Source organism: Castor canadensis, chromosome 6 (assembly GCF_047511655.1).
Source record: "Castor canadensis chromosome 6, mCasCan1.hap1v2, whole genome shotgun sequence".
Taxonomy (NCBI): Eukaryota; Metazoa; Chordata; class Mammalia; order Rodentia; family Castoridae; genus Castor; species Castor canadensis.
The window spans coordinates 120,073,434-120,093,465 of NC_133391.1; the positions used below are offsets into that span (position 1 = coordinate 120,073,434).

The 20,032-nt window shown below is 40.8% G+C and overlaps 1 protein-coding gene across 1 annotated transcript in view; it reads right to left on the bottom strand.

The window, feature by feature from the left end:
• The window catches only part of Mccc2 (methylcrotonyl-CoA carboxylase subunit 2), a 77,429-nt gene that overhangs the window by 44,161 nt on the left and 13,236 nt on the right, over positions 1-20,032 (bottom strand). The window contains exons 3-6 of the mRNA XM_074077327.1: positions 15,992-16,076; positions 13,946-14,047; positions 7,688-7,815; positions 5,964-6,076 (exon numbers count right to left, since the gene is read on the bottom strand). Coding sequence (XP_073933428.1) covers positions 5,964-6,076; positions 7,688-7,815; positions 13,946-14,047; positions 15,992-16,076 — 428 coding nt within the window. The remainder of the gene's footprint in view (positions 1-5,963; positions 6,077-7,687; positions 7,816-13,945; positions 14,048-15,991; positions 16,077-20,032) is intronic.

The window sequence follows — 20,032 nt, forward strand, 5'->3', positions numbered from 1 at the left end:
CCTGAAAATTAAAAAGTTTCTGCCTAAAAAACCAGCAATGTACAACAACTAAGCAAACAAAACAGCAAATTCCAAAGATCAGCTGGGCCTCAGACCATGGATGGAGAAAGGCTCCCAAGAGGGACCTCAGGATGTGAGCTCAAAGAAGAGACCAGACACCAACATCTTTGGTGTTTAAACCTTAAAAGCAGACGGAGGGCTGGGTGTGGTGGTATGTGACTATAATTCCAGCTACTTAGGAGGCCAGCCCAGGCAAAAGTGCAAGACCCTATCTGAGAAATAACAAAATGCAAAAGGACTGGGGGTGTGGCTCAAGCAGTAGGGCATTTGTCTAGCAAATGCAAAGCCCTGTGTTCAATCACCAGTGCCAAAACCCCCCACCAAAAATCAACAACAAAAATCCTGTTAAACCTGAAAGGTTTATAAGAGTCTGCTCATATTTTTTATAGCTGCAAAGTTGTAGGAAAGAAGAGAATATGACTGCAAGAGACATACTCTTAGAAATAAGTGGATAAATGGATTTACAATGAGCAAGATTACTAACATAAATAAAAATCAACCTTGGTTAAGAAAAACAGAACTTGAGCAAAGAAGTTATGGCTTGATGTCAAAGTGTATATGTAACATAACTGAATTACGTCTTAGTCGTTTTGTATTGGTTTGATGCAATACCTGAGGCTGGGTACGTTATACAGTAAAGAGTTCACATGGTTCACAGTTTTGGAGGCTCCAAGTCGAGGATCATGCAGCCCTAGATGTTTGGTCTCTGCCAAGAACCTGCTAGCATGGTAGAAGTATGTGTGATAGGAAGAGAGGTCACATGCCCACTCTTTTTATAACAACCCACTCTTCACAGGAATTAACCCACTCCAAAAGACCTTCTAAGAGTGGTGCTCCCAAGAGCACCACTAACCACCTTCCACAGGCCCCACCTCTTAAAGATCCACTACCTCAGCACCGTTACATTGAATACCAAGCTTCTAGCAAAGAGCCTTTTGTGACAAACCATATCTAAACCACAGCAAGTTACAAGTATTTATTTATATAATAAAGTAATAAAAATGTTTTTGTTAGTCCATCTAAGCCAAAGTGTTTCAGTCTTGCATAACATGAATGATGACCAAGATTTGATCCCCAGCACCAGAAAAAAAAGAAAGAGAACAAAAGAAAAAGAGTCAGAAAGAAAAACAATATGTAAGAAAACCACTCAGTGGTTCATCTCAGATTCATCTTCTTTGTGTGTGGGGGCATGGGGGTACTGGTGTTTGAACTCACTCAGGTCTTCACACTTGTGAGGCATGTACTCTACCACTTGAGCCACACTTCCATCCCTTTTTGCTGTAGTTATTTTGAAGATAGGGTCTCACTCTTTGCCCAGACTGGCCTGGACTGTGATCTTCCTACTTTACACTTCCCACTGTAGCTGCCCACCACCACACCCAGAGTTTTTGTTGCTGTTGTTGAGATGGGGTCTCATGAACTTTTCCCCCAGGCTGGCCTTGAACCATGGTCCTCCTGATCTTGGCCTCCCAAGGAATGAGGATTACAGGCACAAGCCACTGGTGCCCAGCAAAAGATTATCTTTTAAAATATATTAACCATGCATCATGTTAGGGAAAAATGTGAAGATATAAAAACTAATCTTATATTGTTCTAATCTCAAGGACAGAAGAGAAAATGCAGCTGCTGGGGATTTTAAAAAGTTAGGAAGATATATATTTCAATCTCAAAGTTTAAGTAGGAAAGAAGCAGATAAAAGAGTCAAAGCTGCAATCCTAGGTAAAGAAGATGCACCAACAGTAGACAGGCTGTTGAACACAGAGAAAGGAACAAATTACTAGGGAAAATCAATGAGTTCAACATTCAATTAGAGCCTAAGTCTAAAAAGGTATAAGAAAAAAGCTGAAGTGTTTTTTGTCCTCTCTTACACAGTGACTGAACACTTCTGCTACTTGATGGGGCGGGGGGGTTGGTTTGCTTTTCTCCTCCACACACCAAGCAATCAATTCTCCAGCAGACACCAGAGGGTGCTTTCTAATTCCTAGCACTGTCTACCTGGAAAAAGCATCAGATCCCACAGCTTGTGGGCTCAGTCCACAACACTGCCCCTACTTCAAATGCTAGTCATAAGCAGTAGGTGTCACCTACTCTTCTGACTGGCCACAAATCAGGGCTCCCACTACTCCCGCCTTGAGTTTGATTTATTAGTTAGAGTGACTCACACAACTCAGGACAACACTGTATTTATGCTTACCTGTTTGTTAATTACAACAAAGGATACAGATAAAGAGCTGATGAAGGAATACATAGGGCAAGACTTGGAAGGGTCCCAAGACAGGAGCTTCTGTCCCTGTGGAGCTGGGGTACTCCATCTTCCTAGCTCTCTGATCCCACAGTTTAGAGATTTTTATGGAGGCTTTGTCACATAGCCATGATGGATTATTAACTCCATTTTCTGCCCCTCTTCCCTTTCTAGGGAATGGGGATGAGGCTGAAAGCTCTAAGCGATCATTATGGCTTGGTCTTTCTGGTGACCAGCCTCCACCAAGAGTTGCTCATTAGAACAAAAGATGTTCCTGTCAGCCAGAAAATTCCAAAGGATTTTGGGGTTTGTGTCAGGAACTGCAGTCAAAGACCAAATACTAGAACAAAACAATTTCCTGACACCCTTATCTACAAGGGCATCAGGAACTCAGTCTTGAGAATGAGACAGAGACCAAACACGGGAACAAAACACACCTAGGGCTCAAGAAATCACAAGAGGTGTTCAAACCTCTGTGCCAGGGACTGGGATTAGAGACCTTCTATAGGTATATTTCTTATTTTTTCCACACTAAGGCATCAGTGGAAAATCTACATAGACAGCATGACCCTTGAGGATTAGTGGCAGAGACATGAAGGAAGGCAAGACATCAGGAAGATCAAGGATGCCAGGCAATGCCTTGAGATTTTATTAAATTACTGAAGATGAGTTCTTGCATGCAGTTTAGAGAATTGAAGAAAGCAGGAGATTAACAAGAGAATCTCAGTGGTATAAGGTCTAAGGAGAATTTCAGGAAGGGAACAAAGGACAATACAAACAGGCTATATAGAGTGAGAATCCAGATCAGTGGGCCCCTCTGGGGCAGTAAGGTTTGAAATTGAGGAATGAAGAAGACAATGGCCAATGATCAGTTCTTAAGAACCTTAGGTGGAAGAGCGCTTGCCTGGCAAGTGCAAGGCCCTGAGTTCGGTCCCCAGCACCGAAAAAAAAAAAAAAAAAAAAGAACCTTAGGAATCCAGGAAGGGAGAGAAGCTTCAGGGAACAGCAGAAGCCAGAAAGGTTCTTTATCTTTTGGCCTTATGTTTGGTGCCTTTTCTTTCTCCATTGGAGAAGGAGGATATCAACATGATTGTTAGCTGTAAGGAAAAAATAAATAGATGAAAAAATATTAAAGTAAAAGAGAAAAGGAAGCCGGCTGCCAGTGGCTCATGCCTGCAATCCTAGCTACTGGGGAAGCTGAGATTGGGAGGATCAAGGTTCAAGGCTAGCCCAGGTAAATAGTTCACAAGACCCCATCTCCAAAACAACCAGAGAAAAATGGACTGGAGGTGTGGCTCAAGCAGTAGAGTACCTGTTTGCAAGTGCAAACCCCTGAGTTCAAGCCCCAATACCACAAAAAGAGGGAAAGAGAGAAAGGGATGAACAATGAAGCAAACAGGAGAGACTGGGACTAAGATTATAACTAGCAGGCTGAGCCTTGGGGACAATGGAATAAAAGAAGGAAGACAGAATAAGCTGTACCGTTTTTAATAGGAGGAAAAGCACACAAAGCATGGCTTTTTCAGTGAAGTATGAAGAAACATCTGGAGTGCAGATATCAGATTTAGAGTTTATATACCAGGGAAAGGACCAGAATAGATAATCGGAGACTACTGTAGAGTAGCAGTTAGAATTTTTTAATTCCCAAAGTTCTTAAAAATATAGAAAGGTAACCTTTAACCACAAACTTCCTATCTAATTAAGTGAAGTGGAAAAAATAAACCTAAGACAAATGACTCAGTGAAAGAAATACTGATGTTAAAACTTTTAGAAAACCAAAATAAAGTAGGCAAAAGGAAGGCATTCAGTCAAAGGTCGTCCATTAGACAGTTTGGGATTTTTTTATTACACGCAGGTGTTGCTTAGTCAAGCAATCCATTCACTATTAATCTTAAAAAGACCAAATCATAAAGCACTTCCAGCTCTAAGTTCCACAGGAGCAGAGCCCTGACCAGGCTTATTTGCAGCACAGCACTGGCGTAGTAGATGCTATGCAAATATTTGTTAAATACTGACGATATTTCCAAAGAAGCTACATGAATAAAATGACAGAACAAAGAGGAAACATAAAAGGTGACTGATTGTTAGCCAGATGCCAGTGGCTCACACCTCTAGCTAATTGGAAGGCTGAGATGGGAAGGATCACGGTTCAAGGCCAGCCTACGCAAACAGTTTATGAGACCCCTCCCATCTCCAAATAACCACAGCAAAATGGACTGGAGGTGTGGTTCAAGAGGTAGAGTGCCTGCTTTGCAAGCACGAAGACCTGAGTTCAAACTTCATTCCCAGAAAAAAAAAAAAAAAGGTGATTTTTATGGTTTGGATGTTAATGTTCCTCAAAATCTCATGTGTCAAAAGCTTGTCCCCAGCCGGTGGCACTACATTTATTCTCTCAGGTTTTGGAATTCAAAAGTCTGAAAGCAAGGTGGCAGCAGAGCCATGCTTCCAGGAGAGAATAAGTTACTTTTCCTTTTTTTTTTGATGCACTGGAATTTAAACTTAGAGCCTCACACTTGCTAGGCATACACTCTACCACGTGAGCCACATTTCCAGTCCTGTGTGAGTGTGTGTGTGTATTTGATGAGGGGCAGTACTGGGATTTGAATTCAGGGCCTCACACTAGGCAGGCCCGCACCAAATTGCTGTTGTTTTAAACTACCCCATTTGTGGTCCTTTGTAATGGAAACTAATAGAAGATTAGTTATATAAATTACAATCATATTAAAGAGGCTACATAATACATAACATGGACTGAAACAAACATCAACTTACCTACCACCCAGTCTTAATAAATCTTAACAGGTGGCCAGATTTACTTCAGATTTTTACTTCAAAGGAATAAAGTACTTCAGACTCGGTTGAACTTACTGCATTCTTCCTACCTCATCCCTTCCTCCCTCCCACTCAGAGGTTGGGGGAACCATTCCCAAACAATACCCAGCAGGACTTACGTGCTCAGCCTTTTCATCCACAGGAACAGCTATACACTGATTAGACTATTCTTTTACTCAGCGTATTTTTGAGCCTTACTTATTGACAAATATCATTTTGCTGTTTTTTTTTTTTTTTTTTTGGCAGCACTGGGGTTTGAACTGAGGGCCTTTTGCTTGCTACGTAGGCACTCTCCCACTTGAGCACTCCACCAGACCTTTTTTGTGACAGGTTTTGTCAAGAGAGGATCTCGCTAACTATTTGCCCAGGTTGGCTTAGAAATGCGATCCTCCTGAGCTCTGCCTCCTGAGTAGCTAGGATTATAGGTGTGAGCCACCAGCCTCCAGCTAGTTCATTGGTTTTAACAGCTAAAAACTATTCCTAATCTCCGTTACTCTTTAACTTTTGCCACTATGAACTTATCTTGCATCTATCTCCTTATACCTAACTAAAGTTTCCCCCAAATAGTCCTAAAAAGGAGACTACTGGATGCCCTTTTTAAAAAAAAGAAAAAAAACCCAAAACCTGTTTTCCATAGGAAAATAACCTTTTAGAGATAGGACTATTTCCGTAATTAACAAAAGCTTCTAACTAAAGACAGCCTTAAGATACTTTCTGTGGGAAAATATTGCATTCTATATTAAATTATGGTTTATATTTAAATCATCCTGAAGTACACATTATCAAAGACATTTGAAATAAAAAATACAGCTCATTAATGAGAAATTACCTGCATGATATTTTTAGAAGACATAATTGCCTGATTGTAGAATATGCGGCCAAAGTGATCTCGATCTGGAAATATTTCTGCTTGCCGAGGTAGGTTGGCCCCTCCTGAATCAACTGAACATGTGAAAAATGAGAAAAATACGTACATCACTAAGAATAAAATACGCTATATACAGGGAGACTTGTATCAATGACACCATAGATTCGTAAAACACCTTGCCCTTACTTTCTAAACTCTAGAGTTTAGAAAGTTTAGTTTCTCCAACTCCCCAGTCAAAGGACTCATTTGGTTTCTCCAAACGCTTTAGGCTTTCCTCTCTGCAAAATTCTACATGAATTGTTTAGGACATTCATTGAAAGACCCAGAAACACCATAAATTCTTAACCAATTGAACTGAACTAAAAAGTATCTTTTTCTCTTCTAAACCAATACAAAAACCATCTATAGAATTCATGTGATAATTTATTACATATTGCTTTCTGATATTGTTTTTATTAAAGACTAAAGTGGTAGACAAGAGTGCCAGCCACCACTTGGGAGGCTAAGGCAGGAGGATCATGAATTTGAGGCCAGCCTGGACTCCATGGCAACTCCAAGGCCAACTTGAGTCATATAGTGAAACCTTGTTTCAAAAAAAGGAAGAAAGAGAGGGAAGGGGGGAGAGAGTAAGAAAGAGAGGAAGGGAGGGAGGGAGGGAGATTGCCAGTCAAGTTCTAAACTCGTTACTCGCACTTGTTACTTCCTAGCTGTGTGATTATAGGCATATTTTCTTACCAGTGAAATGAAGATAGCAGTAGCTATACCATGGAGTTTTTATCATGAGGACATGAAATAACACATGCAAAGCACTTAGCTCAGCACTTGCTCTGAATACACATAGCAAAGGTTAAAAAGAAATGCTCAGAAGTCCTATACCTATCGTTGCTGCCTATAGCCATGAAGTCTTCCGTCATGATTTAACCCTATTATGTCCTGTCGCCCATCAATTATGGGCTTATGGAAGACAGAGATCACGTAGTACTTGTGGAGTGTCTACACAGCATGTGCAAGCAGCTGGACCTCATTTGTTCTTTTCTTTTTTCTTTTATTGTGGTACTGGGGATTGAACACAGGGATTCACAAAGAAGTTCACTTTGTGAGTCAACCAGGTAACTCACTTTCCCAGAAAAAGAAAAAAAGTCAACATCACCACCTGTTCAAATGCTTGCATAAAAGAACAGTATGTATTGAGAGTTTTAGCAGACTAAACCAATATCCAGGAGGTGATAATGTTAAGCAACTTTGCTTTTAGGTACTTTTCAAAACATCCTTCATTTAAATGCATTTTAATTTCAAATGTAAGTTTACTTTCACTGGAAAATTAAATTTCCCTAAAATTACATCTGCTCAAATGATATAAATCTCAAGCATTTAACATGGCAGCTGGCGCTTAAAAGCTATTCTTTTTGTATAGCTTGAACCTGTTATGGTTAACAGAAAAACAAAACGTGCAGAGGGGAAAAATGTCTACATATGCATGGAGAAAAACCTGACACTCACCAAAATATCATTTCTCAGTGTTATAGTATAACTAGGTCATTGCTACTTCTTCCGAGTTTACAGCAAAAACCATGCACTTTCTTTCTAATCACGGGAGAGTCAGCAATATCTGAAAACACCTGCAGCATCACACGGTCTTACACTTTCCCAGCTAATAACAGTTTAGTGCACAACTTGCAACTAACCCAGGTAGATGCAGGGGAGCCTGTTCTGTAGCGCAACTTCCTGTGCCCGTAGGTGTTTTTTCACAGTTATTGGATAGTAAGTGCCTCCCTTGACAGTGGCATCATTGGCGACAATCATGCATTCTATTCTGAAAGGCAGAAATTTCATTGGGAGGAGAATGAGAGGTTTCTTCAAAAGTAAAAGCCCATCACAGTTCATTACAAGACATTTAACACAACCTTCAATGTCTAGTACACACATCACTAATGGCACTCATGAGCAGATTGTCTCACAATATCAAAGCAAGCTCTAATCGTGGCTCACACATTATAAAATGATTGCTTTTAACAAGTTTTCAAACTCATACTTGATTTTTAAAGTCATCAGTCCTGTATTAGTAATGAAAAACTAACAAGTAAAGCGACAGCTGAATGAAAGGATCCTAATGAGACAATATTAACACCCAAAACAAAAGTAATTGAGGGTAAGAAACTTCCTTATTACAAATCTCCAAGGTTTCCTTTTAGTGCAGGGCACTGGTGGTTCATGCCTGTAATACTAACTACTCAGGGCAGAGATCAGGAGGATCACAGTTTGAAGCCAACCTGGGCAAATAGTTCCAGAGACCCTATCTTGAAAAACCCTTCACAAAAAAGGGCTGGCAGAGTGGCTCAAGTGGTAAGAGCACCTGCAGCATGAAATCCAGAGTTCAAACACACACACACACAGAGTTTCCTTTTAGGAAAATAACTGGTAAAAATTAAAACTAACCTGCTCAGAGTACTAAGATTTATTTTTCATATTTTTAAAAGTTCTTCAATAGTTGAGCATGCTGATTCATATCTATAATCCCAGCACTCGGGAGGCAGAGGCAGGAGAGTTTGAGATCAAGAGTTTGAGGCCTGCCTGGGCTGTAGATATTGTCTCAAAAAACCAAGGAGTGGGGAGGGAGTAGCTCAGTGATAGAGTGTGGGAAGTGGATTATGAGAAGCCTATGAGAACCTGACATAAGCACAGTTGTACTCAATGATCTACAGGCTGAGTTTGGCACAGCACCAGCCGCAGAAGAGAGTGAGAAGGCAAAATGAGGCACAGCTGCTTTCCTAAGTTGTTTACGATCAGAGAAGTGGTTTTTCTTGTTACAATGAGGGCTGGCAGAGTGGCTCAAGTGGTAAAGTGCCTGCCTAGCAAGTATGAGACCCTGAGTTCAAACCCCAGTATAGCAAAAAAGGAAAAAGAAAAATCACTCCTGTTACAATGACACCCCTCCCCTAGAACTGTTGCTCCACCTCCTTGTTTACCACTGGATATAAAAGACTTGCTGAAGGGGGGTGGGTTTGATGGGGGATTTTGATTGGCTGCCACTGATGCTGCTGCTGGCTATCAGGTCTCACCAGAGTAGCTTTCTACACTGAGAACTTTATACATAGGTTTTAGAAACGCTAAGCTAAAAAAAAAAGAAAGAAAAGCTAAAGAGAACAAGGGACAGCACAAGTCTAAGGACCAAGACATTAAGAGTTATGCTAATGCAGTTTTTAGAAGTGGCTACTGTTGCTTGTCTGCAAGTCTGAGCACAGGAGACTTTAAGAAAGAACATGGGACAATGCAAAGACTATGAGAGATTAAAACATGGGACAGTGTGAGTCTAAGGAAACAGACTTTAAAGAATAGAAAAGAGGAAAGATTTTTAAAGAAGACTTTAGAAGCAAAGTTTTAAAGATAGAGAAAAGAAGCAGAGTAAAGAGAAGACAAGTAAAAAAACCAGTAAGACTGTTGTGTGTCTCCATCTGAGTGCCCAGCACACCTGATCCCAGCTTTATGCATGTCTGTCTTCTATCATTTGTCCTTTCTGAGCCCCCAGTTAGGTCAGGAAGAACAGGAGTGAGAGAAAGCTCGCTACAATAGGGCATTTGCCTAGCATGAACAAGACCCTGGACTCAACCCCAAGAAAAGAATTTTAAAAAGGAAAGAAAGGAAGAAATAGTTCTTTAATGTTACAGACATATGGTTTTCAAAACAACTTTCTAAAAGAAGTCCCAAATTCAACAGTTATCTTGCTTGAGATCACAGTGGAAGCAAACTTTAAAACAATGAAAACATACGGGTACCAGAGGCTCACGCCTATAATCCTAGCTACTCAGGAGGCAGAGATCAGGAGGATTGCAGCTTGAAGCCAGTCCAGGCAAAGTTTCTGAGACCCTATCTTGAAAAACCTTATCACAAAAATAGGGCTGGTGGAGTGGCTCAAGGTGAAGGCCCCCAGTACCACCACTAAAAACATAAAAATGCTACGAGTCATCACTGGTACCTCTTCTCACCAAAACCAGTTCGTTGGATACAAGGGCCCACAGGTAGCAAAGCGTAGGGTGGTGAAGTAAGACACAGGGCAGGGAACTGCTGGGCATTGCCAAGGAACTTGAAGACCTGAGGGCCACTTGAAATCTGAAACGGCGATGGTGTGTTCTTTACAAAACTGAATTTTCTTTATGTACCTCTCTTTGTACTCAAAGAGTAACTCTGAATCCTGATGAAAACAGAGAACAGCAACTGAGTGCGTGGCATGGGGCAGGGCTCTTCACAAGATAAACAGGTCTCTTCTCGGAGCATCTCCTTGTGTAACTAGGTCACATAAAACCTTCTTCTACATTATGATTAAGACCTTATTATAGAGAGGAATACAAATGTTTAATGACTTCACCACTAAACAAAAACTTCTAAGGAAACTTAGGTTTATGGCAGGTTGCTGGACCATGACCCCACACCTTCCGAGCATAAGCACATCATGGGATGCCATTCTAGAAAAGATTAAGAAGCTCTGCTACCACCAGGAAGCTGGGCTAGAAAGAGAGACAAAGCTAACTAGAATCCAGGCTCTGCCATTGCTAGATATGTGACCATGCACAAGAGGCAGAGCCACATTGGCTCGTCTTTAAAAGACTGCAGATATGTTACAGAACGAGAAATGAACTTGGTCCACAAAAACACTGTATTGAGTTTTATCTACTGTGTTGGTTTCTGCCTACCCAGCATCAATTATTTTGACACCGCAACTAAACTTTCTTTTAGAAACTGCCTCTTATCTTTAATACTCTTGGTTCAAGTGACATTGAGCCCAGCATACCTCAAAAGGTGGCATATGAACCAGGTCCACCTACTCGGAGATCTCACTGTGGCTGGCAATGAATGGCCCCAAGTCTAAGGCCTAGGACAGTACCTTCCACTGCAGCTCCTGAGTTCTCAGACTCTAAAGCATGAGCTGCCTGTGGCTACCTCTGCATCTGGGTTTGAGAGTCTGCTAAGGAAAAAAGCCAGCATGGCTAGGCAAGGCTGGAAGCAGAAGACAGTCATGGATCTGTTAAAACCATCTGAGCTCTGAGACCCAGCCATGCCCAAACATAGCAGAAAAGAGAGTCAGTGAATTCTCCTTTGTGCTTAAAATAGTTTGAGCAAACCCAATTCATAGGTCGTTTGCCAGAGAAAGAATACTGACAATATAGTGTTCAGTCATACTTTTGATATAAGAAAGAGCCATTTAAATTATAATGAAGCTCTACTTCCTACCTATTACATCGGTGAACTCCCTTTCCGGTGTTACGATTCTGGTAAACCAATAAAAACTAGTCTTTCCACACCCTGCCTGCATGGTAGGAAATCTCCTATAAGCTAAAATGCATGTACCCAGTAAGCATTGCTGGTTACTGATGTCCACATAGAACAACTTGAGAGTCGGTGTCAGTGAAAGGTTTTGATTATACAGTGCTTGCAGTAGAATTAAAGTGGGGTCCTGGTATCTACCTCTTTATTTGATATTGCTGTGGAGTAAGGAGCATTCTACCCTCAACTAGAGAAAACCAAAGACAGCATTTGGAATAAATGTAACACAATTTCACTCATTCTTGATCTTACTCTAGGGACAACCCCTTCAATCTAGTCAAAGTGAATTCCTTTCCTAATAAACTATGCTATCACTTTCAATGCAAAGGGAAAAAAAATGATACAATCTCACCATCTCATTCTGGAACTAGCTGCAACAGATAACTTGGCCTATAGATCAATTCTTGTCAGTCATTCATTTATTCAGCAACAAGGAAAAAAAAAAAACAAAACTTTTTGAGACAGGCTCCTCCTATGTAGTCCAGGTTGGCCTGGAACTCAAGATCTTCTTGCCTCAACCTCCAAGTGCTGGGATTATAGATGTAAATCACCATACCTAGCTTTCAGTAAATATTTTTATGCATCTTCTATGTGCCATGTCCCATTCTAGGTACTAAGAACACAGCGATGAATAGAAGGGAAAAATTACTGATTTCACAAAGCTTCCATTCCACTGGGGAGGATTAGTCAGAGGTAGCAAACAAGGAACAAATAGACAAATATACAAGATAATTTCTGATTGTAAATGCTGTGAAGAGATAATGCACGTAGTTATTATGGAATTATTAACTATTATAAAACAATAAAGCCAGGCATCAGTGGCTCACACCTGTAATTCTAGCTACTCAGGAGGCAGAGATCGGGAGGATCATTGTTCAAGGCCAGCCAGGGCAAAAAAAAAAAAAGTGAGACCCTATCTCAAAAATATCCAACACAAAAAAGGGCTGCAAAGTGGCTCAAGTGGTAGAGCACCTATCTAGCAAGCATGAGACACTGAGGTCAAACCCCAGTATTACCAAAAAATAAGTAAATAAAATAAAACAAGATAAAGATTAATTAACCATGGAAAATGATATAATAAAGCACAGTAATTGTGGTGGGGCTATGTTAAAATGGAACAGTCAAGGAATGACAGTAACAACAACCCACACTTAAATGACACTGCTATGTACTAGCCCTGTTCTGAGTCACCCGAGATGTCACATTTTACAGATGCAGAACAGTTCTGGAGAAACTGAGCAACTTGCCACCAGATCACAACTAAGAGGAGGTAAAGGCAATTTGAGCCCAGGTGTCCAGCTGTAGCACACATGCTTTTAAGCACTAAGGAGAGATCCGAATGCAGACCTGAATGGTGAGAGGTATCAGCTGCTCAAAGCAGCAATGCAAGCAGCCTGAGCACAGGCCCAGAGCAAAAATGAGCCTATCCTCTCAAGACCACCAGGACCCAGGTAGGACAGTGCTGTAGGTAAAGGGTGAGGTAAGAAAAACATGGTGGGATCACATCTGATGGGACCTGACATGCCATGCTGAGGAACTTGAGTTTGCCGGGAGAATTTGCCAGGCTGCAGCTCAATTACTCCTCAGCTAGCCACTATCTGAGACAAGTAGACCTTGCCATTAAACTGGCTTGTAAATAAATTCTACACAAGTTTCCTCATTGAATGCATTAAATTCATCATTAAAAAAAAAAAGTTTAAGTTTCCCATAATACTCCAAGAAAAAAACTGCCTCCACACTGGTAAACATGAGACAAAGAGCCATGAGGGAACCCTAGAATAAAGAAAGGAGCCTAAGTCAAGGGAGAAGCAACAATGGTGAATGCACTTGAAGGCACAGGCCTTGGGGTTCCTCCTGGTGGACGAACCCATACCACAGACCATCACCTAAGCCAATGCAAGCAGGCCAGGCTCAGTCAGGGTGAGATCAAAGCCAAGATGTGCCAGTGGCTTGATCTTGAGCAAGCTATTTAACTGTATGCCTGCAGAATGGTGATGCTCTCACAGCTGTGGTGAGGATCACACCAGGCCATCACTGGGAGGTGTTTACACAGTGCCTGGCACAGACCTGGGGTAAATGTGACATCAAACATAAGCATGTACAAATAAAGTTTAATGTTGGGCAAACTAGATTCCCAAAGTCTAAAGTGGTTGTGCAATTTTAGCATGGGAAAACCTGCAGGGCTTAACAAAACTTGGCACATGGCCACCCCACCCCTCTAACTTGGTAGTTCCAGGAAGATCTGAAAATGTGACTTCTAACAAGTTCCAAGAGGACACTGATGCTGCTGGGTATACACTCAGAGGACTACTTCTCTAAGTCAGTGATGTGCAAGCGATCACCTGTAGAGCCTTGAAAACCCTGTGCCAAGGCCACATGTGGAGATGCTGATGAAGCAGAGAGGTATGGATTGGGTGCAGAGACCTTTGCTGGGGGGGGGGGCTCTATTTTTGGCTCTAGAACACCACAAATGAATCTAACACAGGTCTGAGTAGGGTCTCAGATCCTAAATAAATAAATAGCACAAAACCTGCATGCGGACGTGCAACGTAAGCACGGCTAGCCTGAGGCCATCAAAGCTTCTTCTCATTATTGCGCCTGGGCAGCATGGGCAGCAAACTCACCCGGATACTCTGCCGATGCCTGTGATGATGCCGCCTGAGGGGACTTCCTCATCACCATACAACTGGTACCCCGCGAACTGGGATAACTCCAGAAAGGGGGACCTGAAAGAAGGAACGGATGTTGTCTGATGTCATTAAATACACACACACATATATATATACATATAAAAAAGGGAAGATTTTTTTAAATGGGTCAATGTTTCAGTTTCAAATATGCGTGTTGTATTATAAAATATACCAAAAGACTAAACCAAAATCTGATGTCACTGTTTTAAGAATTTATATGATAAAGTCACACAACAGAACATGATGTATAATCTTTTTTTTTTTTTTGAAGTGCTGTACAAATGTTTTTATTTTTTCCCTTTTTTTTTCTTTTATTATTCATATGTGCATACAAGGCTTGGGTTTTTTGTTTGTTTGTTTTTTGGTTTTTTTTTTTCCCTTTTTTGGGGGCAATAATACTAGGGACTGAGCATGGCCTTGCACTTGCTAGGCAGGTGCTCTAGCACTTGAGCCACTGCTAGTCAAACATGTTTATTATTATGCAAAGAGAGTAACAGCTAATATCTACATGGCCTTACTCAACAGCTCTCTTGTAGGGCTTCTAAACGCTACCTCATTTACTAACGAGGAAAATGAAACACACAGTTGAAGAAACTTGACTTAAGGCACACAACTAGTAATCAGCTGAGCTGGGACTTTAATAAGCAATCTTGTCCCACAGACCGGGCTCTCAACCTCCACTGTGTTGCTCCACCTCTCACTGATGCACGTGTTTGAGATGCATTGAGTGGGGCAAAGGAAGTTGTGGAACACCACATTTGGTGTTGATTACATTTTTGGATTTTTGGAAATGTAGATGCCTGATACATACATGCATAAAAATGGTAAAGGAAGGTGTGCACTGGTGTTAACTATGACTGTCTCCAGGAGGGATGTAAGGGCATGCCATCATCATTTCCTCCCCCTCCCCGGCCCTCCATGCCCAATCCCTCAGGAAACCCTGTTGGATTGGCTCTGACTGCAGACAAAACCTGCCACTCTCACCTCCTCCACCACTTGTACCCTTGTCCGAGACCCTAGCATGTCTCCTGCAAATCCTCTAACTGGTCTCCATGCTCCCACCCCTGCTGCCCACAGTCCGCTCACAGCATAGCAGCCAGAACAGTAACTCTTAAAATATAGCCATCTGTCATTTAATGACAGGGATATGTCCAGAACGTGGATTCTATGAAGTGATTTTGTCATTTACAAATATCACAGACTGTACGAACACAAACTAAGATGGCTAAAATGTCACTGGACAACATAATCTTATAATTAATATAATCACTATAAACATCGTCATGCAACACATGACTTTAAATCAGACAGATCATAAAAGTCTCCTGTTCAAAACTTATAGGAGATTCCCATTTTTCTGAGGGTAAGAATCAAAACTTTTACAATGGACTACAGGGCCGTCTGGAATCTGACCCCCATCTCCTACTACTCTCCCCTCCATTCCAACCACACTGGCCTCTCGGCCACCACTTGAGTGTATCTGCATACCTAGCACACTCCCACCATGGGGCCTTTCCATGTCTGTTTCGTCTGCCTGTGACAGTTTTCCCAGCTATTTACAGGGCTGCCCTTCTTCCCTCCTTCACATCTTTGCTAAAATGTCACCTTCTCAATAAGGCATGAACCACCACCCTACTTAAAACTACAACTTGCCTGACAGCATCCTCTCCCTTACCCTGGTGCACCTTACCTTTTCTTTTCATGACAACTGTCACCTAAGCATACTGTAAAATTTTAAGATAGTCATTGTTTATTTTCTATTCTCCCAACATAATGTAAACACCAGTAGAGTGAAGATCTGTGTCTATTATGTTCCCTGATGTATCACTGGTGCACAAAACAGTGCCTGGCACATAGTAGGCTCTCAATAAGTGTGTGTTGTATGATCTTTCAATAAGAACAAACTTCAAAACCATCAGCTTACAAAACTGTTTACCGTGGAACAGAGAACATTGAGTGAGCACTTGGGTAGGTACCAACCCTGGGTCTATAAGGTTGTCGATTCTTTCTCTGGCTAACAGCTTTCCTCTTGCTGTATGAAGTGCGCGGGCTTTCTCACTACCTCCTACAATAAAAACATGATTAAATTAGATCAGATTGACACAAGATAAGGTCTCTACTTCTTAAGGACAAAAACATAGAACAATTTTCAAAAGTTCAATGCCTCCTGTGAGAAACAGCTATTTTTCAGATCTTCCAATCAACTTACCCACTATCAATTTTCTGAAGTCAATAAAGAAACTGGGTTTTTAAAACAATCAATCATCCCTGATCTTTAAATACATCATATGTGTTCTGAATTCACTAGTAATAATCTAAAGAAATTACATAATATTTTCTCTGCAACTCATACATTGCAAAATTGTCTTGATGCCAAGATTATTACTAAACGCCTACCCTGCATCTAGCATTGAATTACATGCTATATAATATTTGAAAATTCCTATTTTTATTTGGAAATAAGCCTAGTTTTAGGAAAAAGCCTAATTTTAGGGCCAGATGTGGCCTAAGTGGTAAAGTGCCTGGTGTAGCTGGAAAATAACTGACCACCAAGCAAAGCTATCCAAAAACTAAAGGAATTCATGGCTCCTAAACCAGCACTGCAGAAGATACTTAAAGGAATCCTACACACAGAAGGGGAAGATAACACAATGGTGAAAACATGGAAGAGAATAAATCTCACTAGATGAGTAGATAAGTAGAGCCAAAAAATGACATTTATACTTATGCTCAATTTATTATTATAATTATTATTTACCTTATGTTTGCGGTGCTAGGAATTGAACCCTGGCACACATCAGGCAAGTGTCATACCACTAAGCTACATACCCAGCACTTTTTTTTTTTTTTTTTTTTTTTTGTAGTACTGGGGATCAAACCCAGGGCCTTGTTCATGCTAGGCAAATACTCAAACACTGAGCTACATTCTCCAGCCCCACAGGCCACAATTTTTTTTAAGGTGAAAATATTTTGACAAGTTCTTTTGTAACTGCTTAGACCCAACTTTCTTTTCCTGAAAAGGAAAAAGAAAAATACATTCTTCCTAAGGATTTTTACATTTGTTTAGTTTTACAATGTAGTTGTAAATTGTGAGAATGGACATTTTACAACAAAATATAGTTTGATATTGGCAAGTGAACTGGCTTCCAAACTAAAATCTGATAGATAATAAGTATGATGATGATATGATAATGTGGCTAAGAGTAAAGAATTTTCCTATCTTTATCCTTATGTGCAATATTAATAATGATTTTGCAGGTAGGGCTTCTGTGTGTGTGTGTGTGTGGTACTGGGGTTTGAACTCAGGGCTTGCTAGACAGGCACTTTACCACTTAAGCCACTCCACCAGCCTTATTTTGTGTTGGGTATTTTTGAGATGGTCTCTCGAACATCCGCCCAGGCTGACTTCGAACCTAGATCCTCCTAATCTCTGCCTCCTGGGTAGTCAGTATTACAGGCGTGAGCCACTGGTGCCTGGCTCGGCATGTGGTACGCTAAGACAATTTTATGATACTGTCTTTCCACAGTTTATTAGATTCAATGCATTGTTGATCTAAGTCCTAAATGACAAATCACTGCTATATCCTGCTTCTACTATGGGCATCACTGGAAGTATGGAGTATGTGTGGAATTTGTCTTCCCTCTGAAAATGTCTTCAAAAAGCTAACCAAAGCCTTATGTTTAGGTCATTAAAAGCCCCTTGCTTCCACCACCAAAACTGTTTTTTTATGTCCAAGTTATTAGCCAGGATAAAAACAAAGCACTTCTGAATTTATCAAAACACTTACTACAGTCCTTCAATTAACTTGTGTTAATCAAAACCTTAACTCTAACTATTATGAATATCACCGCAGGGGTAATCCTTTTTCCACCTACAGAAACGACTAGCTCACACCTTGTGCAATCCTATGTGTTCAAACAGGGACAAAGGGGAGATCAAAGATAGTAAAGCACTACAAGAAACCTGGAACAAAGGCAGAGACAAGACAGAACAGAAATACCAGGAAAGGGGGCAAGAGCCACCTAATTTTTGTCAACCTACTTGTTGATCCAAGTTCTCTCTAGTGAAAAACTTCCAGGGTTATGAAACAACCTGCCCTTTCCTGATGTCTGAAAATTATCCAGGAAACTGCATGAATTTAGAAGTCAGGATATCTTAGCTAGGCACCAGTGGCTCACACCTGTAATCCAAGCTACACACAAGGCAGAGATTAGGAGGATCACGCTTCAAAGCCAGCCCTGGGCAAGTGATTTTCAAAATCCTATCTTGAAAATACCCACCACAAAAAAGGGCTGGCAGAGTGGCTCAAGTTGTAGAACTGCCTGCCTGGCAAGCATAAGGCCTTGAGTTCAAATCCCAGTATCACCTTAGAAAAGTCAGAATGCCTAAATTCATCAGTGACAGGAGGGGAAAAAAGAGGAAAATGAGTAGTCCTCCTTAACTCAATACAATCATCACAATCATTGCTGAGCCAGGCTCCAAATATTCACAAAGCAAAATCACAGGAAAAAAATGCCCAGAGCAAGGTGTACAAATCTCCCAAGCAAAACAAATAGCAACAACAAAACGTACAAACACACATGAGATTGCCCCAAGGTGCATCAAAAAATGTACATTCAGGGCTGTGAGTGTAGCTCAAGTGGTAGAAGCCTGCCTAGCAAGCATAACGCCATGGGTTCAATCCCTAGGACCACAAAAAAAAAAAAAAAGTATATTTAGAAAGATGATTTATGAGTGATTTTTTTCATCTTGATTCTTCTCCACTTTCCAAAATTTCTCTATTAATATAATTGAATTTGTAGCTGATTTGAATTAATTTGCATGTTTATACAATGTCCACTTACAATATCCATGTCTGTGGCACAATTTTAGGCAAACTGCAAAGGCCAAGATGGCCCGTGCCGCCTCACCTGCAGGGGGCAGTCCTCTCCTCTGACAACCAGCCTTCCCCCACGGGTCATCAGAATCCAATGAGCTAAGCAGGTGCTCAATGCTACAGGATTTTTGACACCTCCTGATTCAAATCCATCCATAGTAATGTCCCAGGGGAACAGTCAGCCTATCGAATCAAACTGTGATGATGGCCAAAACTATGGAGTAACCAGAACGAAATGGACTGGAGGTGTGGCTCTAGTGGTAGAGCGTCTGCTTTGCAAACACGAAGCCCTGAGTTCAAACCCCAATCCCCCTCAAAAAAATTTTAAAACATCATGTGGCCTTCTAAAGTAAAAATGCACATGTCATAATGGTACAACAGAATACTGCATCCCACCATACCGTGTCGTATGTCCCTTTCTTTTTTTGGCAAGGACTGGGCTTTGAACTCAGGGCCTTGTGCTTACTAGGCAGGCACTCTACCACTGAACCATGGCCCCAGCTCTGGAATGTCCCTTTCTATCACATAATTTCCTCCAAGCAAATGAATGCCTTTTATGCCCACAATTTTAAGTTAAGAAATAATGGTGATTTGCAAAGTTTTTGGAAATCTCACTTATTCAGTAGCAATAAACCTGTCAGAAAATATTTCCAAGCTATGTAGCACAGCAGAAAATGTAACTATGCAAAGCTAACATAAAGGATAAATATGACTAGTGAACAGAAAATGTTTAGTCATTTAAAAAGTGAAACAAGTATTTCAGTACAATACTCTGAGTGGAAGAAAAAAACCTTAACAAATAACAGTTAAAAAGTGAAGAATCTGGATCTTTACTTTTCCCCCATAAGTGGCCATGCTCTATGAGCAGAAAACGACCAAGTACACCAGGCCTTCCCTATCCTCAGATTCAACCAACTGAGCATCAAAAAATATTCATTAAAAAATTCTAACTATACTAAGAGGAAAGAAAGGACTTTTTTCTTGTCATTATTCCCAATATGATATAGTCTAACAACTACATATAGTATAACCTAGCATTTATGCTCTATTAGGTGTTATGTCATCTAGACATGATTTAAAGTATACAGGAGAATGTGTGTAGTCCAGTTTATATAAGGGACTTGAGCATCTGTGATTTTGGTAT